A 27,695-nucleotide genomic window follows, 5' to 3' on the forward strand; every position below is an offset into this window, starting at 1 on the left:
TTTCATCCGACAGACACCCGTGCCGACTTCTTTTCTTCCTCTTTGTGTGTCGGTTACTGAATAACTTTTCAGAAGCAGCCACGAATCGACATGTTTTGCTGGATCGAAGCGGGTCAGTGGTGGGCATACAATTTTAAGAAACTGTTTTTGTCATCAACGAAGTGCTGGTTGGGCTGACAATCAGATTCATTTGTGAAAATCCTCGTTCACATTCACTCGATGAAATTGGTATTGTACTCGGAGCGTCCATCAAATGCGTCAATTCTTCCGAAACCATCTTTTCAATTAGGTATTCCCAAAATCCGCGAATTGCATTTAACAGTAACCTAATTGGCAATTTAAGTTAGAAAATTGAAGAAAATTTAAGTTAGAAAAGTTAGAAAATTGACAATTTTCTAACTTTATTTTCACCAAATGCCAACAATTCATGTTTGAAGGTTTAATACCTTTGTTGTCCTCGTTTTCGTTCTTTCATCATCGGTATCGTCACTAGTTCTTAAATTTGAATTTTTTCTTTTTTTTTTTTTTTGAAACTGTCCAAAATGTCGGTGTCATTTGGATATTCGGGTACTGTGACCATGTAAACAGAGATAGGGAAAATTTATGGAAAAATGTGGATAATGCACTTTTGCGAAACAGATGATGATTATTTGTCGGGGTAAAAGAAAATGACTTTTCTAATTCTTGGAGGGAGACTTTTACAGTTGATTCACAGAAGTGTCCAACCTACGGCCCGCGAGGAAAGTGAACAAAAACAGCATTTTAAATTTTGTTAATTATCAAAAAAATTTTTCTCATTAAATGTTTTGTTCAGCAAATGTAATTGTGTATTGTACTTAATAAAAGTTTCGAATATTTTCAATTTTAGTTTTACAAGCAACAAGATATGGAAATTGTAACAGACTAAAGAAGTCTAACTTTGAATTTTTTTTTTTTTTAATATGGCCCCTGTACGGGAAAAGGTTGGACACCACTGCAGTAGAAGGTGGACCAAAGCCCATTGGGAATACCCCTTGATCTGCTCAATGCAGACCAGCGCGACTTCTCTGTATGTGGGACGGGTGGTCGGATAGGTTTTACCAGGTACCACTAAGTTGTAGAATGGTAATCCCTTCAGCTCTCTTAATTCGCGCAGCAGCACTAATTGCCTAAATTGCCAGAAATGCGAACAGTGCATACCGAGTTAATTCTCTCCTAATCCGATTGCTATATGAAAATTTTCTTCGCTCAACGGAAACTATTTTAAATGTAACTTAACTTCCAAGGGGAATTCAAAATAATTAAACAGAGGTCTGACTGAGTAATTTAGAATTATAAAAATGGTTATACAGTTTTATATAGAAAATATCTTAACAACAGACAGTGAAAAATGTAAATTTAGTTAAATAATTTTAAGCTTATTTGAATAGTATGTAAACGTGTGAAAAAAAATTTACAGAATATTACAAATTTCAAAGTGCACTGGATCCAAATGTCACACGTCACTGTTAATAAAGGTTTGCTGTATGCTGTACCGTCACAAAAAAAGCACTGTGTACACACACACACACACACACACACATATTTTTTATATATATATATATATATATATATATATAATTATTTTATCTTTCTATTGTGGTTTATTGTGTTTATTTTCTTAATTACAGGTGTTTTCTACTCATAGGTATTATGGTTAATACATTACTGGTCTTTAAGCTAGCCTAAACTCGGTTATCTTAAATGCCCAGGGCCTATTCATTTATTATTTTTCAACTTGTTACGTATTGCTAAAGAAATTGTCATATTAATTATAGATGAAAAACTGTAGCAATACTACTTTATGACAAAATGATAAAATATTAAACATTTTTATACATTTATTGTATTACATCTTTATACATATTTGTATTACATCACATGGTCGTCAATCCCCTACTTCATCGGGGGCTTTGAGCGGATTGACGGTCCATTCGATGTAATGCATTACTTACTTACCCGTTTCTGTTTGTATCTATCACAGCTTTGCTATTTTATCCGATACTGAATTCTAAGTTTCTTTTAAATTCCCATTTTTGTCCCTTTCCCATTGCTATTAGTTAAATAGGTATTGTTTATTATAAATTTATTATGAACCGAATTAATATCCCATAATTTCTACAGCAACTGTGATAGAATACACAAAGCCCAACGGGTGAGTTTTTTAAAAAATTACAATAACTTTACTTACTTGATGTGTATAAGTGGAGGTCGTAGTGTCGAATCAGGAAAGTTTCCCATCCTACTTGATGTGTTTCGGTGGAGGTCGTCGAGTCGAAAAAGGTATGTTTCGCACCCTTAACTTGTTTTATAGATGGCTATTTTTATGGCTTTGTCGCTTTAGCGTTTCCCTGTGTTCCGATGGTGTTTTGGCGGAAGTCCCCGAACTTCAGGCCAAGGTCTATTATGGTGGTTTTGTGGCAGGTTAAATGAATTTATTTAGTTGTGTATTTACAATATTTTTACATTTATTTTATGTCTCACCTCGGACAGTGCCGGTACCGCTTTTCCAAGGCGTAACAGCACTTGTTTGTCCAGAGGCAAAACTATATACATATATACAGCCTCTTACTATGGGAGAGGGGGGGGGGGTTAATTTTGGCAATAGGTTGTAGTGCAGTCAGGCGACGAGCCTCGCCTGAGTGCAATAAACCTAGTAAATAAGGGGATACTCTTCTGAGTAATTACTATTATATTTTTAGTTGGCTTTTGATAAAAGTATATGGGTCTACATTGGGATGGTGTTTTCTAATATTTGCGTATATGGCAGTTCTTACGTGATATCTACTGTATTGTTTGGGAATTTTGTTTCTATCCAGCGTTATAATAAGTTTTTTAATGGCTATATTTCCACTATTTATATTGTTGCATATTTGTAATAGTCTGTTTGTCTGATTTCTTATGGTATTACCATGTATATGCTTTGCTATGTTACTTTCCCAGTGTGTGAGTTTTATTGTTTCGAAATTAAAATGATCTCTTTTATCATGGTGATGTGTATATATTTTGTCTGGGTGGATGGTAATTTCGCTGTCTAAGTAGACAGCTTTTAAGCTGTTATCCGGATTTGTACATTCTATTTTAAGGTCTGCTGGGTAATAATTCTTTGCAATATTTATAAAGTTGTCATGGTTGAATACTATTACGTCATCAATGTATCTGTAGAATTTTAAACTGTCCGTAATGTTACTTTCATAATGGTGTAAGTAGAGGTTAGCCATTGCACAAGAACTGCTGGATCCCATAGCTATACCCCTGCTTTGTAAATACACTTTGCCTCCCATTAGAATGTAGTTTCCTTTGACGCTGATTTTTGTAAGATCATTCCAGTATTGTTTTTTGCATTGTAGTATGTTGTGATATTTTTGGTAATATATCTGTAGTACTTCTATTAGGTTGTCATGCGATATGCTTGTAAATAGGTTTTTAAAGTCGTATGTGTTTATACATTTAATATTATTGTTTTGTTTTTTTAAATAATCCAAATATTCTTTGTTGTTGTTGATAATTCTGGTGTTTTTAATTTCTTTGGTGATGTTTTTTAACTTGTCTTCCATGATTTTACTGGTATATTTGATATAGCTGTTTTTACCTGAAGTAATGAATCTTTTTCCCGTAGGAATCTTGTGATATTTTGGAATCCAATATATGTAGGGGTATTGCATTCTGTCTATTTTAATTTTAAGCTTTTTATGCATGGCCAATACTTTTTTGCTGATGCTGTTTGGATTGGAGTCTATGTACTTGTATGTTTCATTGTCATGCAATTCCTCTTTGATGGCTTCTATGTAGAATTTTTTGCAAATGATACTGAAATTATTGCTTGCTTTGTCGGTTCTAGTAATAACAAATTTGTTTTGTATTTCTTTGATTTTATTGTTGATATTTTTTAAATTTAAGTGATTGTTTTTTATATGATGTTTTTGCTTTGTTATGTTTTCCTTGAAATGGTCTAGTATGTTTTCAGTATTGGCGTTTATCCAACATTGGAATGATTCTATGGGTTCATTGTTTTTGTATGCGGCTTTGAATGCAAATTGTAACAGATCTGTGTATATTGATTTTTTAATATTTTCCAACCTAATTGGGGTGTTGGGTCTGAATTTTGTACCCTTTTTCATTGTTTCTCTTAGTGTTTTGTCTTCGATAATATTCAGGTCTCCTGTTACTATATGATTGTAATGTGTATTAATGAATTTTTTATATCTACTTTCCTGGCAGTGACAAGGTTGTTCTCCTTCATTCATATTATTAATGGTGTTTTTGTAATTGCAGATGGTTAGTCCAATTGGCTTGGTGTATCTGTATCTAATATTTATTTGTGTGTTTTTGATGGGCAGGTAACATTTGTTATTATCTATGATATTACTTATATTAACTGTGTCGAATAAACGGTTTTGGTATTTGATTATGCAGTACTCTTTTTTAGTGCTTTCGTTGAAATTTATGCCTATTCTGAATTTAAATATATCTTCAAGTATATTGTTGAGGTGTATATTCTGTGTCTTTTTCTTTTGGTATATTTTGTTAAGTGCTTTAAGTTTGCTTATTTTAATAGAGAAAAGTATGTTGTGTATATTTTTGATGTTTATTATATATATATATATATATAATATATATATATTATATATATATATTAGGGAAATATATCTGTATATATATATATATATATACAGATATATAAGTGTATATATATATATATATATATATATATATATATATATATATATATATAAAACAGATACAAGTAGCATGGCAAACCAGTAGAGTGAAAGTAAAAATTAACCATACATAATAAAACAAAAGGATGGGGGGGGGTGAAGAATCAAGATAAAGGGTATTGTAGATGGAATCTCCTAAAATAATTCAGTAAAGCCAAAAAATATGATACCAAATAGCAAAATATTTTAAAATATGCCAATAAATTAAAATTTAGCGGCACCAGGTCCAAATTATGTGAAATATCACTAAAAGCAGACACGAAAACTAACTACAACACCAGACCAACAAAACTAAAAATGAAAATAAAAGAGACTGACCATTATGCCCCATCTCGACAGAGAACCAGAAGACCATATATAAATATATATAGAGAGGCTAAAAAATAAGTTTCAAACCTAAAAACTTATACCTTTTAAACTTACGTATGCAATTTATAAGATTAACAATATGAAGTTTTAGAGATCTTCAAGTACTGTGTTAATAGACTAGTAAAGGATAGCGAATTTTGATTCGCTATCCTTTACTAGTCTATTAAGATTAACAATATTGTTGTGTGTAATTCAGACTGCAAAAAATGGCATATACCTGATAATTTGGCAAATATTGTCACTTAAAAAAAAAATAAAAAGTTACTTCACGAATTAATGATCAACTTTTGGCATCACTGTATTAAATTATTTTCATTCAAAAACTGGAATGACATCTGCAAACAACACAATTACTGAAGACTCAATGCAGTACTGCATTACAGTAGAAGGAACTTGATTAAGAAAAGTATTACAGAAAAGTATTTCAGAAACATTTTACAAATGCACGGGTGTACAATGAGGGAAGATTCAAAATAAATCAATGTAGGGATAAGAAAAATAAAATCAAAGTTCACAAAAAAGAATTAGAACATGTTTTCAAGGAGAGCAAAGAAAAAATTATAGTGAATACAGAATCAAAGAAAAGAATTAAATCAATATTTTAAAATAAACAGATTCATTTAAATGAGTGAATTATTTTAAAAAATTATTTAAAAGCAAAAGGCAATATATTAGAAAAAGAAAATAACATTAATGAAGAAGACAGAATTAAGAGAAAAATGCATTAAGGAAATAATAGAAAAATTAACAAACAGGAAAGGTGCAGTTATAGATAAAATGAGTTACTAAAATAAGGTGGAGAAAGGTTAAAAATATAGAAATACAGGTAAAACCCGTCATAATGCGACATTGTGGGTCCAAAGAATCATATTTCGATACAAGTGGGATCACATTAGAAAAATTCAGCCATTTTTCTGCATTCGCACTTCATATGTACTAACAATTTTGTTTCTCTTTTTTTTTTTTTTTTTTTTTTTTTGAGCAATAATTGCAAAACTACATTAAGGAAAATCACGCAAAGAATAATAATGGAAATAATATTCAATTGTGTTGTTTGAATCTTTTATTGATGCATTGTACAATAAAGTATTTATAATTTTATAATTTATAAAGTATTATACATAAACAAAATCAATACGCAAAAATTGCTTTTCCACATGGTTGTAGTAACTGTTACGTTTGTGTTTTAAAATTAACAAACTGTCGAAAATCTGAGAGAAAAAGGGAAAAAATGCACTCAGTGTTCTTTCAACTACTAAGTAGACATTAGCAAACAAACTTTTGAACATTTTAGTTATTACCTTCAAGTCTTTCAAATTAAAAAAAAAAAAAAAAAAAAACTATCAGGGGTTGACTGTTTCATTGCATCTGTTTTTTTAACAATTTCAACAAGGCATTTTATTAGTAATATTGAAAGAGAATCTAGCTGTTCTGTTTCAAGAAATTTAAGTAGAGTTTGCAAACCACGAATGCTTCTGCAATACAAGTCAACAAGTAAAGTTACAAGTTGTTTATTATTGTTCTTATGGAAATCAAAGGATAATGTGTATCGCAGATTCACATTAAATTGAAAATATCGCAAATGTTCGCAAGGAATCCAAAATGTTGACCTTCAGTGACTAAAACCACATTTCGCATGATGAAAAATGGGAGCCATGCATGCATCGCATTTTAATGGGTTTCAGCTGTAATAGGAATGTTGAAGCAAAATTTAAAAAAAAAACAACATACCATGAGATTGGCAAAAACATAATAAAACCAATGCATAAAAAACGGATAAGCAAATACCAAAAAATTGTAGGGGTATTAATTTCTTAAACATATAACCGAAACTGTATATAAAGGTAATATCAGAAAGGTAAAATAAAAATTTTAGAATTAAGTAATCAGCAACAGATCATGCAAAAAAGCCATGTACTTCTGCTGTACCACACACACACACACACACACACACACACACACACACACACACACACACACACACACACACACACACCTCTCGATTTAACGGACTAATAAGGGAGAAGGGGCGTCCGTTAATGCCGAAAGTCCATTACATTGAATGCAACCTGGGGGCATTTTTTATTGTTCTTAACATAGTTTTTATCTCGTGCAACTTTCATGGGTTTTCTATTTCCCTCTGTAGAACCACAGTTAGAGCTATCAACACTGTATTTTAAAGAAAAATGTTGCAATTTGGCCTTTGATATTTGTTGTCGATCTTCTTTGCTTTGCTCAATAGCTGAGCGATGATTACAGAGGTGATTTGACGTAACGATCCGGATCAAATTGATGCAATGGTTTGCCATTTAGATAAGAGCTAAGAGGTATGGTCATTGTAATCTACAATGTGTTTAATTGTCACAATATTATTCATTACGCTGAAAGCTCACTCAGCTTCAGCACTGCTAATTGCAATGGTTTCAAAGATATTTTCTGGCTTTCTTAATTAAAAAGGTAATTTCAATCGATTTTAAAGATAAACTGTCTTCGACAAAATCTCTAAAATCATTAATTTTTATTTCATATTTTATCAGAAAACTTAAATCTCTTATTCGGTTTTCACCGTCTTCCCACCGAGACGAAAGTTCTTTCACATTTCACATTAAACATATGCTACCCGCATTTCACATTAAACATATGCTACCCGCATTTCACATGTGCGGGTAGCATATGTTTAAAATTTCTTTCAATGGTATCGTTATTTTCTTTATTTAATTTAAAATCACTCCGTTGCGTTAATAACTTATCCTTTAAGGATAAAACAATGCCTTCAATAACTTGTCATGAGGTAATTTTTTTACTTTCGATTTTAATTCCTTCAAATTCTTTCCACTTCAACATGCTCTCAATTTTAGCTTCAGAATTTTTCAAATTAGCAATAGCATTGATAGTTTGAATAATTAATTTATCTGCTTTTACCATAGTGATTCTGTAAAGCTTCTGAAAGGTAAGAGAGCTCCTGCAGGATGTCGATCATTACTGCTAAATTGTTAAGAAATTCCAAATTTAAAGGTCGATTTAATAATCCGGAATATTTAACTTCTGATTCAAAATGTTTGCACAAAGCGGGAATTCCTCCAACCCACAATTGCCGTCAGCAAGTTAAAAGCTGCTCATCGTGACCCAAACACATGACCGATCTTTATAGTTTCCACATCAAGTTCTTTAGCAATCATCCTTAATTTGCGCTAGTTTTTTGGAGATTGGTAATAGTTTTTTTTTTTTTTTTTTAATTATTGCCTGTATGCCATTATATTTTAGAACATTTTCTACAGAGTGAAAGGCTCGACAAAGTTTCAAAATCCGCCAACATTTCATCTTCGTAAAGTTTATATAATATCTTAGTTTCCTCAATCCCCTACCACATTGCTACTATCACTAGTTCTTTGAATACAGTGCAAAATATCGGAATCACACGAATATTCTGCTATTGTGACCATGTAAACATAGACAGGAGAAATTAAGTGTGGATCGCTCACTTCTCCGATAAACATACGCCCGTTTGTCTGAGTAAAGGAGAACCAAAACAGAAGTCGACCAGGGGCTATTATCCGTGTCGGAATCTTCTTAATCCTCTAACTATGGAAAGCATATTGACTAGTGCAACTTCTCAGTATGTGACTGCGTAGGTTTTATGGACACCACTAACATTGTGAAATGATAATCCCTTTCACCCTTAATTCGTACTTTCTAATTATCTAAATTGCCTAAAGGCCAGAGGTGAGAACAATGCGTACAAAGTTGTCTCTCCTAATCCGCTCGTTACATGGAAATTTTCTTCGTTCAACAGAAATTATTTTAAATGTAATTACCAAGGGGAATCAAAAAAATTTGGTATAAAGAAGTTCGTTAAACAGAGATCTGACTAATTAAATCAAAAATGAAGCAATTTTAAAATGCTGGGAATGGGTCCCCCCTCGCCCCACCGTAGTTTCGGCTCTGGATACTCAATAATTGCATTCAGGATTTCATTTGTAAAATAAATGATCATCTCAACAATGGGCTTGCAAATTTAAAAAAAAAAATGACAATGAGCTCTCGCGAGCCCACTACAGCTTACCACTACTCCCGACCATGTATCAGGCACTGCATTTCCAAACTTGTCTGTAGTATTAGAAAAAGGGGGTACAAATATGCAGCCTTTTATCGTAATACTAGTAGACAAGATAGTCCCAATGCAGTGTAAAAAATGTAAATTTAAATAAATATATACAAATTTAAACATTTTTTTAACATAAAATTTGAACATCTTTTTTCCCCTTCCCCTCCCCCCTAGAATTTAGCATTCCCTATACCATTTGCTTGTCTATACTTTTTCATGCACTTCACATACATTTGTATTATATTCCACATTACACTTTTGTAAATTTGTATTTATTTTAATTTACATTTTTTACACTGGGACGTTTAGGGACGACCCTGTCTACTAATATTTCGATACAAGGCATATTTGCCCCCTTTTTCTAATACTACAGACAAGTTTGGAAATGCAGTGCCTGATACATGGTCAGGAGTAGTCCCCTGATGAATTTCCTGGCTATGTATCATTTTTTCATCTACTATATTCAGAATCTGCATATTTGCCATTCCCTGATTTGACCTCTTGCTAAAATTGCCCTCCCATATCTGAATAGTGTTATTTATTTACTTACATATATATATATTTTTTTTTTCTCCTCAGTCCTAGTTCATTTTTGCACTAGGTTTTTCAAATTCTTTCACCTGTTTAACCACTACTTCACTTCCACTTTCTACTATCCCTTAAACTTCTCTTAGTTCTGGCACCTTGTGTACTTTTCATTTCCATTTTCACAGACACTTTATTCTACAAACCACACATTATTTATATCCTTTTGCTTCCTCCACTGCTGCACTGTGCATTCTGGAGCATTAGACATACTATAACTTTTGTTATTTTCCTTTTTCTGCTAGTTTTGCTTCTTAACTGTTATATATTACTACTATATACGGTGCTTTTTTTGTGACGGTACGCAACGGTACAGCGCACCAGCACCTTTATTAACAGTGACGTGTGACATTTGGATGCAATGCACTTTGAAATTTATAATATTCCGTAAATTTTTTCCTACGTTTACCTACTATTCAAATAAGCTTAAAATGATTTAACTAAATTTGCATTTTTTACTGTCTATTGTTAAGATATTTTCTATATAAAACTGTATAACCATTTTTATAATTCTAAATTACTCGGTCGGACCTCTGTTTAATTATTTTGAATTCCCCTTGGAAGTTACATTTAAAATAGTTTCCATTGAGGGAAGAAAGTTTTCGTATGGCGAACGGATTAGGAGAGAATTAATTTGGTACGGCTTGTTTGTATTTCTGGCCTTCAGGCAATTAGTGCTGCTGCACGAATTAAGAGAGCTAAAGTGATTAGTATTGTATAACTTAGCGGTACCTGGTAAAAGCTATCCGATCACTTGTCCCACATATGGAGAAGTTGCACTGGTCAAGAGTGAGCAGATCAAGGGGTATTCCCAATGGGCTCTGGCCCACCTTCTATTGCAGTAGTGTTCAACCTTTTCCAGTACCATGGCCATATTCAAAAAAATTCAAAGTTTCTTTAGTGTGTTACATTTTCGATATCTTGTTGCATGTAAAAGTAAAATTAGAAATATTGAAAATTTAATTAAGTACAATACACAATTACATTTACTGAACAAAACATTTAATGAGAAAAATTTTTTGATAATAAAATTTAAAATGCTGTTTTAGTTCACTTTCCTCGCGGGTCGTAGGTTGGACCACCTCGGAGAATCAACTGTAAGCGCCCCATTCGAGAATTAGAAAAGTGATTTTCTTTTACCCCATAAATAATCATCTGTTATTTCGCGGAAGTGCGTTACCCACATTTTTCCGAAAATTTTCCCTATCCCTGTTTACACTTTACTTTACCTGAATAATACTGATATTTTGGACAGTTCAAAAAAAGAAAAGAAAAAAAAATTGTAATTTAAGAACTAGTGACAATACCGACCATAAGAGAAGGAAAACGAGGACAACGAAGGTATTAAAGCCTCTAAACGTGAATTGTTGGCATTTGGTGAAAATGAAGTTAGAAAATTGTCAATTAGAATTGAATGCAATTCGTGGATACCTAATTGATAAGAAGGTTTCCGAAGAATTGAAGCATTTGATGAACGCTCTGAGTACAATACCAATTTCACCGAGTGAATGTGAATGAGGATTTTCAGAAATAAATCTGATCGCCAACCAGCGCTTCGTTGATTACAAAAACGGTTTCTTCACTACTTTTTCTTAAAATTGTGGGCTGTCCGTTAACCTGCTGCAATCCAGAAAAATATGTCGATTCGTGGCTGCTTCGGAAACGTCATTCAGCAACCGATACAAAAAGCAGGAAAAGAAATCAGCATAGGGTGTCGGATGAGAATTTAATAAAAATTTGGAATATTCTACAAACTTTATTATGAAATTATTTTTACTTATTTTACTCACATTTTACTTATTTTTTTATATACTTGAATAATAAATTTATGCTTAATAAACTGTGTTAATATACTCAATTTTTTGTTCTTATTCTAAAAAAAAAAAAATTACTACTAAAGTAACAATATTGGGGGGGGGGGTGACATGGAAGCCTATGATAGATATAAGTTGGTCTGTAATCAAGTCACAAAGGAGATTAGGCAGGCAAAGGCAGACTATGAAAAATCCTTGGCAAAGGATGCAAAGAAAAACAGAAAAGAGTTCTTTACATATTTAAACTCAAGAAGGAAAGGGATGAATCAGATTGGTCCACTGGATATTGATGGTTCAACAGTTGAGGATCCTGCTCAGGTGGCTAACAATCTAAACGAGTATTTTGCATCTACATTCACGCATGAGGAGTTATTCAGGAAGGAGAATGATGTAGGTAAAGTAAACATTGGCAGTGAGCTGGATGATTTTGTAATAACTGAGAGGAAAGTGGAGGAGAGATTGTTGAGGATAAACATAAAAAAGGCACCTGGGGTGGATGGGATCTATCCAGTTATATTAAAGGAGGCAGCAAAGGAAGTAAGCAAACCCCTAGCCATAATTATGAGAGCTTCTTTGGACTCAGGGGAGGTACCCATAGACTGGAGATGTGCAAATGTAACCCCAATTCACAAAGGAGGATCAAAGGCTGACACAAGTAATTATAGACCTGTTAGTTTAACTTCTGTTCCAGGTAAATTAATGGAGGCACTGGTTAAAGAAGCACTGCAGGATCATCTAGACAAGAATTCAGTTATAGCTCAGACGCAGCATGGTTTTGTTAAGGGCAGGTCTTGCCTGACCAATTTGATTGGATACTATGATGTAGTCACAAAAAAACTGGATGCAGGGAATAACTTTGATATTATATATTTGGATCTTAGAAAGGCTTTTGATACTGTTGCACATGGAAGACTGCTGCACAAATTGGAGCAGTGTGGCATTGGAGGCAAATTGCTGCTATGGATAAGGGGATGGTTGAGTGGCAGAAGACAGAGAGTGGTAATCAATGGACACTGCTCAACGTGGACTAATGTTATTAGTGGAGTTCCTCAGGGTTCAGTGTTGGGTCCGTTGTTGTTTTCGGTGTTTATGAATGATATTGATGATGGGATATCAAGTTTAATGTCCAAGTTTGCAGATGATACAAAGGTTGGCAGGGTTGTTAAGGACACTACTGACGCTATGCTGCTGCAACAGGATCTGGAAAGGTTGAACAGATGGGCTGAGAGATGGCAAATGAAGTTTAACATTGACAAATGTAAAGTACTACATATGGGAAACAGTAACCCCAGAGCAACGTATCAACTCTGTGGTACTAAGCTGACAGTGGTGGAGAATGAAAAGGACCTGGGGGTAATTATGCAGGCAGATATGAAGTTCTCTGAGCAGTGCAGACGAGTTGCAAGAGTAGCTCATGGTGTCTTGTCAATGATATACAGGAATTTTTCTAGCAGGGATAAGGAGGTGATTATTCCCTTGTATAAGGCAATGGTTAGGCCACATCTTGAGTACTGTATACAGGTCTGGAGGCCTCATTTCAAGAATGATGTAGAGCTGCTGGAACGGGTACAGAGAAGGGCAACAAGATTAGTGAATGGAACAAAGGGTTGCTCTTACGAAGAAAGGCTTAAGTTTTGCAAATTACAGAGTCTGGAGACTAGGCACCGGCGAGGTGATCTGATAGAGGTGTATATGGCTTTGAATGGTTTGAGCATGCTCAATGCCAATGGGATTCTTCATCTTGCTCAGAATAATCACCTCAGAGGGCATAAATTCAAATTGAGGAAGGATGGATGTCGGATAGATGTGCGGAAATTTGTCTTTGGCCAGCAGGTGGTTGGTTGGTGGAACCGACTTCCATCACTTGCTGTTGAAGCTGATAGCCTAAACAAATTTAAAGCTCAAGGACAGGTATTTCGAACAAACGGAGGGGTGAAATGGGAGTGGTGTGTGTTTTTTTTTTTGGCTGATGCTGAATAAGCTTCCTTTCTTGCATCATATGCCTCTACTAATGCTAATGCTAACCCCCCCCCCCATGTAATTTGAATTCGTGGCCTCTTAATTCTGGAATCATTCATATTTTATTTTTCCCTGTACTCTTCAATCAAATCTCCTTCTAAGGTGACTATTTCCAAGTTCTGCAGTCCACATGTTCAAAGTCCTCGATTATATGCCTCTTTGCTAATCTTATGAGGTGTGTTGGACCCGTTAAAACCCCAGTCTTTTTTTCATTTGCAGTCTCCATATCTGAATGCAGTATTCCAAGTGTGATCTCACAATTGCCTTATACAGTGGTATTATGACCTTCCTATCTCTACAAACAAATGTTCAATAAAACATCACCATGGACTCTCCATGCCACCCCTACACTGCTCGGAGAACTTCATGTCAATGTATCTGAACTGCCAAATCTTTTTCTTTTACTATTTTTAGTTCAACACCCACCACGTGTGTAAGTTATTTTGGGGTTGCTATTCCCCAAGTGTAAGACACTTACATTCTTCTGCATTAAAACAATCCTTTTTCTAATCACCTCTGAAAGTCTATCTAAATCATCGAAAAAAAAGATGTACTTGCTGCTGATCATTAACCACTCTACTAATCTTGATATCGTATACAAATTCTGACATCACACACTCCATCCCTTCATCAGTGTCATTTAAGAAAATCACAAATGCCAGTGGTCCCAACAGCAATCCTGATATTGGCCCAATCAGAAAATTAACCAATAATCACAACTCTGTCTTCTGATCCTATAATCCATCTAAGGATATTCCCTTTGATTCAAACGTGTTCCAGCTTATACCATAACCTCTCATGCAGAACTGAGTCAAATACTTTGTTGAAAAATAAGTAAACAACACTGAAATTATTTCCTACACCCAGCTCATCAAATGCCATCACCAAAAGGATTTTGCCTTTTATTAAAAAAAAAAAACCTACCTGCTATGTGAGAGGAACTGAAAAGTCCTTAAACTTTAGGGTGGGGTTATACCTTTTAATTGAATGATAGACTAACCTCTTGCTAATGCCATTTATTTGAAAGTAGGTAGTACTATACCACTGCAATGCTTTGCAAAGGCCTTTCTTTTTGAATGGTAATATTGTTTCTTTGACTGGACAGTTTAAAAATAGTTAAAACTGCCCAATTAAACCACAAAAAAAAAGTTCCTTCATCTATTATTTTATATTATACTACTCAACTAAATTAACAACACAAAATGTTTCTCATCAATATTTTATTGTGAACAGTGTTGTCAAAGGCAAATATTTGATATAATAGGTACCCTTACATGCAAATTTTGAGTATCCAAATAGAAATTAATATACCACATTACAGACCTGCACATTACGCAAATTATTCATGCTTACAAAAACATGGGTTGCAATCACATCTGCAGTGCTCATGATGGCAATTCAGTCGTTTAGATCAGTGTTTCTCAAACTATCTGTGGTGAAGGATCAGTTTCTTTTATTTCCAATCTGTCGCAGACCAATAATTTTGTAAAATACAAATCGCCACGGACCGGTAACGAACGAATCGTGGCAGACCAGTAACAACCAGTTCCTGGGCAGTCACCGGTCCGCGGACCATGCTTTGAGTAGCACTAGTTTAAATGATTCTTTAAGATGGCAGGTCAACTGATGACATGAAGTTGGACAATCTCGGGCAGAGCTGGCACGCTAGCTTAATGTGCCATGCAGTGTCATTTTTGAACTATGGAAGCAGTTTTGGGAGACAGGAACCATTACAAGAAGAGCTGACCAAGGTCACATAAGGGCCATGTCAACCAGAAAAGACCGCCATCTGACTCTAACAGCAAGACTGAACCCAACAATGTCCTTTCATCAACTGTCTCTTAAGTTGCTGCAGCCACAGATGAAATCATTTCCAACTGGACCGTGTTAAGAAGGCTCAATTCAAATATACTCTATACAAGGAAGCCAGTGGTTTGTATCCCATTAACCCCAAACCACTGCAGAGCTGATCAAAACTTGTGCCATGAACATGTGATTGGAGCCCTGACAAATGGGGTACAGTTCTGGTCTCTCATGAGAACTGTTTTAGCCTACAAACAGATTCTACATGTTATTTCATCTGGAGACAATGAAGAATGTGGTACCATCCCTCCAACATCATAGAAAGGGACATTTACAGTGGAGATGGTAGTAGTAGTAGTAGTAGTGGCATGTGATGCAAGAAAGCAAATTGTTTGTTTGTTTGTTATTTGGATTTTAGGAGCATTAGCAACTAAGGCCATATTGCTCCGGGATATGCAGTGGTCATTCCCTGACCTGTCCGCATCCTCCGTATTTGGTGGTGATGGGCTCGAACCCCGGTCTAATCAAGAAGCATGTGCTACGCACTGCTGCTCCTTCCCACCTGGCTACGGAGGCGCCTTAGGAAGAAAGCAAATGTATGAGCTTATGCAGCATCAGCCAAAAAAAAAAAAAAAAACACACCATTCCCTCCAAATGCCTGTCCAGTTCCTCCTTAAATTTATTCAACCTATTAACTTCCACAACAACAGATGGAAGTTTGTTCCAGCAATTAACCACCCGCTGGCTAAAGGCAAATTTCCGCACATCTATTCTACATCTGTCCTTTCTTAATTTGAATTTATTTTCCCTTAGGTTCGTAATCTGAACAAGTGGAAGGATCCCATCAGAATTCAGCGTGCTGAACCCATTCAAGGCCTTATACACCTCAATCAGATCACCGCGCAGGTGACTAGTCTCCAGCCACTTCAATTTGCAGAACTTAAGCCTCTCTTGATAAGAGGATCCCTTCATTCCCCTCACCAATCTTGTTGCCCTTCTCTGTACACGCTCAAGTAAATCTACATTCTTCCTAAAATGAGGCCTCCAGACCTGTACGCAGTACTCAAGGCGTGGCCTGACCATTGCCTTATACAGAGGGATAATCACCTCCTTTTCCCTGCTAGCAAAATTCCTATATATCATTGACAAAACCCCATGACCTGCCCTGGCAGCCTGTCTGCATTGCTCAGAAAACTTCATATCTGACTGCACAGTTACTCCCAGGTCTTTTTCATTTTCTACCACCTTACGTGTAGTACCACACAGTTGGTACGTTTCTCTGGGGTTACTTCTACCCATATGCAGTACTTTGCATTTGTCAAGGTTAAACTTCAGTTGCCACTTCTTAGCCCATCTGCCCAAATTATCTAGATCCTGTTGCAGTAGCACACTACCATTACTGTCATTAACAACCCTGCCAACCTTTGTATCATCTGCAAACTTTGACACTAAGCCTGATATACCTTCATCAATATCATTGATAAATATACAAAACAACAGTGGACCCAACACCGAACCCTGTGGGACTCCACTAATAATATTAGTCCAAGAAGAGCAGCACCCATTGATTACCACCCTCTGTCTTCTCCCACTTAACCATCCTTTTATCCATTGTAGCAACTTACCCTTAATACCATTCTGTTCCAATTTGTACAATAGTCTTCCATGCACAACAGTGTCAAAAGCTTTCCTGAAATCCAAATATATGATATCAAAATTATTTTTTGCATCCAGTTTTCTTTGTAACCACATCATAATATCCTATCAAATTTGTCAGACAAGACTTTCCCTTAACAAACCCATGCTGTGTCTGAATTATTGCTGCAGTCTTGTCTAGATGATCCTGCAATGCATCTTTAACCAGCGACTCCATTATTTTACCCGGAACAGAAGTTAAACTAACTGGTCTGTAATTACTCGTGTCACCCTTTGAACCTCCTTTGTGAATTGGGGATACATTTGCACATCTCCAGTTCGTGGGAACCTCCCCTGAATCCAAGGATGCTCTCATAATTATGGCTAAGGGTTTGCTTAGTTGCTTTGCCGCCTCCTTTAATATAACTGGATAGATCCCATCCACCCCAGGTGCTTTTCTTACGTTTAACTTCAACAATTTCTCTTCCAATTTGCTCTCAGTTATTACAAAATCATTAAGTATCCTGCTACAATTTGATAACCTTCTGCCATTTTCAAACCTTAATAATTCCTCATGTGTGAATGTAGATGCAAAATACTCATTCAGTTTGTTTGCTATCTGAGCAGGATCATCAACAGTCGAACCATTGATGTCAAGTGGACCAATCAGATTCATCCCGTTCCTTTTAGAGTTTATATAAGTAAAGAAATCCTTGATGTTTTTCTTAGCATCTTTTGCCAAGGATTTCTTGTAATCTGCCTTCGCCTGCCTAATCTCCTTTGTGACCAGATTACAGATTAACTTATATCTGCCATAGGCTTCTGAGTCTTCTGGTGTTCTCATGAGGGGCAGAATAATGATCAACGGCTGCACTCATGTTTTTGATGGAAGTACCACAACTGCATAGAGATACTGAGAACAGATCCTCAAACCCAATGTGCGACTTTTTGGGAGTGTGGTTGGTCCAGATTTTCTTTGCATGCACTACGATGCCACTACACAGAGCTTGAGTGGTGGAGGAATATCTTGAAACTGAAGTTATCCAAAGACTGCTGTAGCCAGCACAATCAGCAGACTTAAATCCGATTGAATTTTTGTGGGATGCCCTTGGGCATCAAATTGCACACTGACAGCTAATTCCTCGGTCACTTGGTGAGCTAAGGTCTGCACTGGTGGAAGAATGGGATTTGTTGCCACAGAATCGTGTTATGTTATTTTGGTTTTTAGGAGCATTAACAACTAAGGCCATAATGCTCCGGGGATATGCGGTGGTCATTCCCTGACCTTTCCGCATCTTCCGTATTTGGTGGTCACGGGCTCGAACTCTGGTCTAATCAAGAAGTGTGTGATACGCACTGCTGCTCCTGCCCACCTGACTACAGAGGTGCCACACACACAGAATCTTGTAGACACCCTTATATTAAGCTTGGTTCACTGCTGTCAGGCCTGTTTAGCTGTTGGGGGATCATAAACCGTACTGATGACATGCGACCATATTTTCGAGCATCTTGTATAAACTTCTGTAATGTGATCTTTGTGGTAATTCTTATTATACAGCCCCTATAAATGTCCCTTATACCTGTCCAAAGTTTCTTACTGTCTCTTCATTTCATTGCTATTCTATGGTAAACTACCATAGCAAATTTTGTCCAGCTTCATTGCAAGCTGCACGAGTTACACCACATTTTCTACACATTCCGTTAATTTTGTCGAGAGCAGTGTATATTTATTTATATTATTTTATTATTTTGAAAATTATAGTTATCGGAAATATAAAGTAAATTGCATAGAGAAAAGCACACACCAAAAATGTTTATTACTCAGCAAATTTGTTAGCCCTATTGTAGCTATTAAAACATTTTTTTAACATTATTATGGATCATTTGTATTTTGTCTAATTATTGTCACTTAAAATCATTTACTATCTGAAGGATAAGCAAAATCTAAAGCATGCTGTCATAATAATCTCATCTTTCAAATCTTTTTCAGATTAATAATATAGGATTGAGGGTTACCAAACAGCATTGTACTTTAAAATCTGCCAAATTAATATTCTGGTGTTCTAATTTGTTTGAAAGTAGTGCAATATCAGAGCAACTTGTTGTGAAGATATTGCTCATCAAGACCATTGCGGCATTAATTCCAGTTGCAAAAACATTAAAGGATGAGATAGCCTTCCTAACTTTATATTCTATCTTGTTTTGGTTAATCAATGCATATTTTCCCCTCCTGTCAAGCAGGATGCTAAAAGACATACCTGTTCAATTTATCTGCAACACCAGCAGGATTATCTATAACTTCCCCACATCCATCATGGAAGGGTCTCATTTGATTTGCTCTTTCCTTCTTAGTATTCATGTACAAGAAAAACTGCTTGCCACCATTCTTTACTCCCTAAGTAAGCAATTTCTTGTAATATGCCTTTGCCAGCTTAACCTTTATCTGTAGTATTGTTACTAATCAATTCATAGTTGTAAGTACTTTTTACTGCTCTTAACTTTTCCATAACATCTTTTTCGCTCTATTAAACTGGCTAGTTCATTATTCATCCATCCCGGCATTCTTCTTATGCTATATTTTCTTAATGGTACATGCACTTCCAAGGTACCTGTGATTACAGTTTTGAAGTTATATCATAATTCTAATGCACCCTGAAATCTATCTTCCAAGTTGACTGAGGCACCTTTAACAACTGTTACCTCATCATTATCATCATGATGATAATGATGAGGTAACAGTTGTTAAAGGTACATGGTTCCTATATTTTCAGCCCCATGATATCTGGTTCGTAGGAGATGATCAGGTCTAGCATATTTTTAACCCTAGTATCTAACGTGTTTGATACAAATAATAAATCAACCACTAAATAATAAAGGAACCACTTGGTGGCAGTGATCACAGCATAGTGATATGGCATCCTTGGATTCAGGGGCGATCCCCTGAATCAAAGGATGATCTCATAATTATGGATACATTCACATTGGAGATGTGTGAACATATCCCCAATTCAAAAAGGGGATCAAAGGGTGACAAGTAATTTCAGACTCGTTTGTTTAACTTCTGTTCCATGGGAAAATAATGGAGCCACTGATAAAAGAAGTAATGCAGGATCATCTAGACAAGGCCAAAATTATAATAACTTAAAACACAGCATGGGTTTCTTAAGGGAAAATCTTGTTTGACCAATCTAATTGGTTACTATGATGTGGTCACAAAGAAACTAGATGGAAAATATAATTTTGATATCATATACTTGGATTTCAGGAAAGCTTTCAACACTGTGGCACAAAAAAGACTGCTGTACAAATCGGAGGAGTGAGGCATTAAGGGAGAGTTGCTGCTATGGATAATGAGGATGGTTGAGTGGGAGAAAACAGAGTGGTAATTAATGGACATTGCTCTTCGTGGATAATAGAAATTAGTGGAGTCCCCCAGTGTTTGGCATTGGGCCCATTGTTTTTTTTTTTTTTTTTTTATATATTTATCAATGATATTGATAAATCAAGCTTAATGTCGAAGTATGCAGATGATACAAAGGTTGGCGGGGTGGTTAATGATATTATGCTACTGCAATGGGATCTAGAAAAGTTGGGCAGATGGGCTGAGAAGTGAAATCTGAAGTTTAACATTGATAAATGCAAAGTACATTACTAAACTCAGGATAGTAGAAAATGAGAATGACCTGGGGGTAACTGTGCAGTGAGATGTCTAAGAGAACTTCATTCAGTGAGTGAAGTTTGCTGAGTAATGCAGACAGGCTGCCATGATAGAGTATGGGGATTTTGTCAATGATATACAGGGAATTTTGCTAGCAGGTACAAGGAGATGATTAACCCATTGTCTAAGGCAGTGGGGTCCAACCTATGAATAATTTTTATATGGCCCATGCGGAAAATGAACTAAAACAGCATTTTCGAAAGTCAAACCACTGCATGTACAGGCATGCAAGCACCAAGCTCAACTGTATCAAACGTGTACATGTAATCCAGTGCAGTCATACGTATGCTAAATACAGTTATGTACATATCATACTGTGAAAATTTGTATTGATATAACTTTTTCATTGTATTAAATTAATGTTAATTTGCATTGAATTAAAAAATCCGAAAGAGGAAAGTCGATTTGGAATGTCATGTTTTTAATAAATGATCGACTGAAGACTCTTCACTGAGTACGACGAAAAAGCAGTGTGTAAGGAGACTGTGTCAGTTTTTAAAGAATATAATTTAAAACGACATTATGATTCCAAGAATAAATCTTATGATCAATATAAAGGAGTGTTGCAAAAAAAAGTGTTCAAAGTTATAAAACAAATTAAGAAAACAACAAAACGTACTGAAAACGTATCAGTCAAGAAATTTATCTGCTGTAAGTGCCAGTTATCGAGTTGCACATTTGATTGCTTTTGAAAGTGAACTGTTCAGTGATGGTGAAAAAGACATAAGGTTGTTTGAGAATCCCTTTACTTCTATGGCTGAAACTACAATCCCAGCTTTCAACTTGAAAGTATTGATCTTCAAGCCAAAACATGGTTCAAAAATAAGTATATAGACTGCAAAAGTAAACTACTTGAATTCTACAAGGCTCTCTGAAGATTTTCCGCTAATAAAAAAAAAAATTGCATGAAAACAGCTATTTTTTTCAGATCAATGTATGTTTGTGAGCAAGTTTTTTTTCACATACGTAAATCAAATAAATATTTAAAAAGAAACAATAACAGATGAGCAACTTCATTCTGTATTGAGAATTGTCATATCAAATTTTCAACCAAATTAACAATTATCTAAAAATATACAGCCTCAATAATCTCATTAAATGTTAAGTTTTGTTCAGTAAATGTTACTGTGTATTGTACTTAATAAAATTTTTGAATATTTTCAATTTTAGGTGTATCATTGTTTATTTATTCACTTTAATATTGAAAAGCAGCAATCCTTTTCAGGTTGTAAACTTTCTAAAGTGGACATTTAAAAGCAAAATGTAAGGTATTTTTTAAAAAACTAAAGTAAAGCATTTTTTTACAAAACAAAAGTCAGTCATATTTTTATTTTTTTAATGAAATCTAAAAAATAAATCACTGGCATTGATTTTTTGCAAATAAAAGTGTTGGCGATTTGCATTTTTTATATATAGCCTGAAAATGATAAATGGTAACATGAAAATAGAAACTTCCTTTTATGTGTAACAAGGAATGTAACACACAAAACAGGAATGTAATACGGAAAATGTAACACTAATTTTTCTCAAATCACTCAGTGCGGCCCACGAAACAAACCTAATTGAATACTGCCCCTGTACAGGAAAAGGTTGGATACCACTGGTCTAAAGTAATGGTCAGGCCACGTCGGAGAACGGCTACAAATCTGGACATCTCATTTTAGGAAGGATATGGAGCAGATGGAACAAGTATAGAGAAGGGCAATGAGGCTGGTGAGCAGAACAAACTGAGTGCTCATACCAAGAAAGGCTTTAGTTCTTTTAAATTGCAGAGTCTAGAGACTAGGCACCTGCGAGATGATCTAAATCAGATGTTTAAGACTGAACGGATTGAGCAAGCTTAATGCTGATAGGATTCTTTCTCTTGCTCAGACCACATGAGGGCGGCACAAATTCAAATTGAGGAAGAACGACTGCAGAATAGATGCGTGGAAGTTTGCCTTTAGCCAACAGGTAGTTTATTGTTGTAACAAAACTTCCATCTGTTGTCATGGAACTTGATAGTTTAAATAAATTGAAGGAAGAACTAGACAAACTATTGGAGGAAATTAATAGGTGAAATGGGAGGTGTCTTTTTCTTTTTTTTTCTGGCTGATGCTGTATAAGCTTGCTTTCTTGCATCATCTGCCACTACTAATGCTAATCTCAGACACTGCCTGTCTTTGGACCCTTTCAAGAAGCTCAATGTTTTTCTAAAGGGGCAATCTCTTTACCTGAACACAGTATTCTAAGTGTGAACTCAGAACTGTCTCATACAGGGTATTATAAGATCCCTATTTCTACAAGCAAACTTTCGATAAGTGACTGATAAGATTTCCCTACTGCCTGTCTACATTGCTCAGACAACATGTCTGACTATCAATAATTCACAGATCTCTTTCTTCCTCTACTGTTGGTTGGGGTTGCTATTCCCCAAGTACAAGACCTTACGCATTTTGCACATTAAAACATGGCTTTCACTTTTCTGACCATCCTGATGTCATCTTGAAGGAGTGCTGCTCAGCACTGATTATTATCTACTCTACTGATCTTGACTTCATCTGCAATTTTGACATTGCATCCAGTACTGCTTCATTAATTGCATTTTAAGAAAATGAAAAACAACAGTGGTCCCAGTATCAATTCTTGGGGAATCTCACTTGCACACTAGCCCAGTCTGAAGTGTAAACATTAATCACAATACTCTGCCTCCTACTCTGTGACCACCCTGCAATCCAAGTATTCTTCCTGCAATTCCAACATGTTCCAGCTTGTAGAGCAGCCTAACCTCTCATGCAGGTCTAAGTTAAATTCTTTGTTGAAATCTGAGTAAACAACGTCTAAATTATTACCTACATCCAGCTCATAAATGACTGTCAAAATACTCTGTTGGTTAACCATGATTTTCCCTTTAGAAAATTATGCTGTTTCCTTCAGAATTCCATTTATATCCAAACAATCCTGCTTTTCTTATCATTGATTCCATAATTTTCCCTACCACCGAAATCAAGTTAACTGATTTAGTACCTACCCATTTCACTCTCAGAACCACTTTTATGTATTGGTGATACACTGGCACTTATTATTATTATAATTATTAGCCATATGGTGCAAGAAAGCCTGAGGCTTATGCTGCACCAGCCAAAAAAATATTCCCGAATTACCCTGAGAGAGAGAGAGAGAAAGGAATCACAAGAAAGCGAAGAATGATGATATCCAGCTCAAGGCCCTGGGTTTGCCAAGCCCATACTCAACAGATGTGAGCCTCTGCACTTCTCCAATCCAAGGAAATATCTCCGAGCTGAATGATGCCCTCATAATTTTAACCTTAATGGTTCGATGCACCCTTTTGCACTCCCTCAAAACCACTGGGCATATGCAATCAACTACAGGAGAAAATATGCGGTAATACACACAGGTAACAAATGTATGAGGTTATATATATTCTTTAAATATTGATTTTCAAGTTATTCAATTCTGTTACTTTCATTCTTAGTTTGGGAGAAAAGTAACTTGACTTTCTAGACACAACACTCACTTAGCTATTTATGTCAAATTACATTTAAAACAATATTAATTCAATTCTGAAATCTTTGGTATCATACCTTCACTGCTTGGTTCCAGAATGGATGCATCACATAGTTGCTTAGAGGGCTTGTGTCTATAGCATTATACTGAAAAATGAAAAGTAAAAAAATTACAAGTGCACTAAAATTCAAACAAACTTAATACATTATATATTAATATATTTTACAGCACTGATGTATCTGATATATAGTAATCTCTCACTAACTGTGAGTATGAAATAATGCAGTTTTGCATTTGCATACTAAAATTTAAAACTTTTTTTTTTTTTTTTTTTTTATATATTGTATATGCAGTTCAGGCTAGTTTTCTTGAACAAAAGAACATGATAATTAATGTTCCCACTACCTGTAGATCGTTGGGGAAAGGAGTGTCTAGTAGGTGTTGCAGATTAAGGAAATTGTTTACACCAGTGCTTCTCAACCTTTAGTTTATCACACAGCACTGTAAAATATTCCCAATTTAGGAGGAGCACAAGAACAAGTGCACATTACATTTTACTGTAATGCGCATTACATTTTACTGTATACAAATACAAAATTAGCATTAAAATTATCCATAAAATGAACTAAAAAAAAAACTCACTCATATTTACACAGACAACACTTATAAATAATTATGTAAAAATTTATTTCTCAGCAGAATCCAAAGTGAAGCCACTTATAAAAAAAAGTTGTAAATTTCAACTAATACTGGCAACTGCTTCATTCATTTATTTACTTTACTATTATCATTAGCCATATGTTACAAGGAAGCCAGAGGCTTATACCAAAAAAAAAAAAAATTTCCGAATTAACGAGAGAGAGAGAGAGAGGTGATCACCAAGAAAAAGAAGAATGATGATATCCAGCTCAGGGCCCTGGATGTGCAAAGCCCATACTCACCAGATGTGAGCTATATATATATATATATATATATATATATAGCTACACACAATGTGTGTTACAGTATTTATTGAACTGAATATCATATGACTAATGAAATTTAATAAAAATATGGAATATAGGTATTCGGAGTAAAATTCAATGTAATGTTTAATCAATATTTTAATGGCATTAATCTGATACTCTTTCTATTTTTCTAATTCTATAATTCTCTATATCTATATTTTTTCTACATTTTTATCACTTATTTCACACACAGTAGAATCTTGTTAATACAAAGTTCAAGGGGGACCTAAATTTTCACATTTTGTAATAATGAGGTTCCCCAAAAGTTTCAAAATTTTACAGGTTTTTTTTTTTTTGGTATACTTAAGAATACTGTATACTTAAGAATAGAGCATTAAAGCATTAGTAGAGGCATTTGATGCAAGAAAGCAAGCTTATGCAGCATCAGCCAAAAAAAAAAAAAAAGAAAACCCCACTTCCACTTCACCCCTCTGTTCGTTCAAAATACCTGTCCAGCTGAGCCTTAAACTTATTTAGGCTATCAACCTCCACCACAAGGGATGGCAGTCTGTTCCACCAACCAACCACCCGCTGGCTAAAGGCAAATTTCCGCACGTCTATCCTACATCTGTCTTTCCTCAATTTGAATTTATGCCCTCTCAGGTGATTTTTCTGAGCTAGAGGAAGAATCCCATCAGCATTGAGCATGCTTAAACCATTCAAGGCTTTATACACCTCTATCAGATCACCTCGCTGGTGCCTAGTCTCCAGACACTGTAATTTGCAAAACTTAAGCCTTTCTTCGTAAGAGCACCCCTTTGTTCCATTCACTAATCTTGTTGCCCTTCTCTGTACTCGTTCCAGCAGCTCTACATCCTTCTTGAAATGAGGCCTCCAGACCTGACCTGTATACAGTATTCTAGGTGTGGCCTGACCATTGCCTTATACAATGGAATAATCACCTCCTTATCCCTGCTGGAAAAATTCCTGTATATCATTGACAATACTCCATGAGCTACTCTTGCAGCCCGTCTGCACTGCTCAGAGAACTTCATATCTGCCTGCACAATCACCCCCAAGTCCCTTTCATTCTCTACCACTGTCAGTGTAGTACCACAGAGTTGATACATTGCTCTGGGGTTGCTGTTTCCCATGTGTAGTACTTTACATTTGTCAATGTTAAACTTCATTTGCCACCTCTCAGCCCATCTGCTCAACCTTTCCAGATCCTGTTACAGCAGCATAGTGTCAGTAGTGTCCTTGACAACCCTGCCAACCTTTGTGTCATCTGCAAACTTGGACATTAAGCTTGATATACCATCATCAATATCATTTATAAATACAGAAAACAATAATGGACCCAACACTGAGCCCTGAGGGACTCCACTAATAACATTAGTCCACGATGAGCAGTGTCCATTGATTACCACTCTCTGTACTTCTCCCCCTCAACCACCCCTTTATCCATAGCAGCAATTTGCCTCCAATGTCACACTGCTCCAATTTGTGTAGCAGTCTTCCATGTGCAACAGTATCAAAAGCCTTTCTAAGATCCAAGTATATAATATCAAAGTTATTCCCTGCATCCAGTTCTTTTGTGACTGCATCATAGTATCCAATCAAGTTGGTCAGGCAAGACTTCCCCTTAACAAAACCATGCTGTGTCTGAGCTATAACTGAAGTCTTGTCTAAATGATCCTGCAGTGCTTCTTTAACCAGTGCCTCCATTAATTTTCCTGGAACAGAAGTTAAGCTCACAGGTCTATAATTACTTGTGTCAGCCTTTGATCCTCCTTTGTGAATTGGGGTCACATTTGCACATTTCCAGTCTATGGGTACCTCCCCTGAGTCCAAGGAAGCTCTCATAATTATGGCTAAGGGTTTGCTTACTTCCTTTGCTGCCTCCTTTAATATAACTGGATAGATCCCATCCACCCTGGGTGCCTTTGTGTTTATCTTCATCAAAAAAATAAATTAATTTAAATTAATTAAATAAAATAATAAAAATAAAATAAAAAACTTGTCTAACAATACAGTAATGGGAATATCACATTTTTTAAAGATTTTATTTGTATCTTACAAATATACTCTAAGAAAAAAGCAATTAACGGAAATGAAAATATTGTACAGTACATATTTTGATACATACAATATTTTAGTATCATAGTAAAAAGAATTACAATCTTAATATAAAAGAACATACAAACCATTAACGTTTTAATAAATTAATCTAACTTTAAAGAAACAATCCAATGTTGTTTGCACAGTTTTTGTTGTATATGCATTTTTAACTAAAGCATAGACATTATCAAATGCAATAGTTGTTTCTTTATCAACGTTATTGCAGGACAACACATTCTCTATTATGTTCAATGCATTTTGAGCATCTTTTTTAGATGGCAGTGTGTGAGCTTCTTCACTTTTGCTGATAAAAAAACATCATCGTTTTGGTGC

The 27,695-nt window shown here is 35.3% G+C and overlaps 1 protein-coding gene across 1 annotated transcript in view; it reads right to left on the minus strand.

Moving 5' to 3' along the window:
* LOC150085554 (ethanolaminephosphotransferase 1-like) overlaps positions 1 to 27,695 on the minus strand; it is a 194,171-nt gene that overhangs the window by 109,718 nt on the left and 56,758 nt on the right. The window contains exon 2 of the mRNA XM_090374599.1: positions 24,372 to 24,440. Within this exon, the coding sequence (XP_090230725.1) occupies positions 24,372 to 24,440 (69 nt within the window). The remainder of the gene's footprint in view (positions 1 to 24,371; positions 24,441 to 27,695) is intronic.

Source organism: Mastigoproctus giganteus, chromosome 5 (genome assembly GCF_048544385.1).
Source record: "Mastigoproctus giganteus isolate SK-2022 chromosome 5, ASM4854438v1, whole genome shotgun sequence".
Taxonomy (NCBI): Eukaryota; Metazoa; Arthropoda; class Arachnida; order Uropygi; family Thelyphonidae; genus Mastigoproctus; species Mastigoproctus giganteus.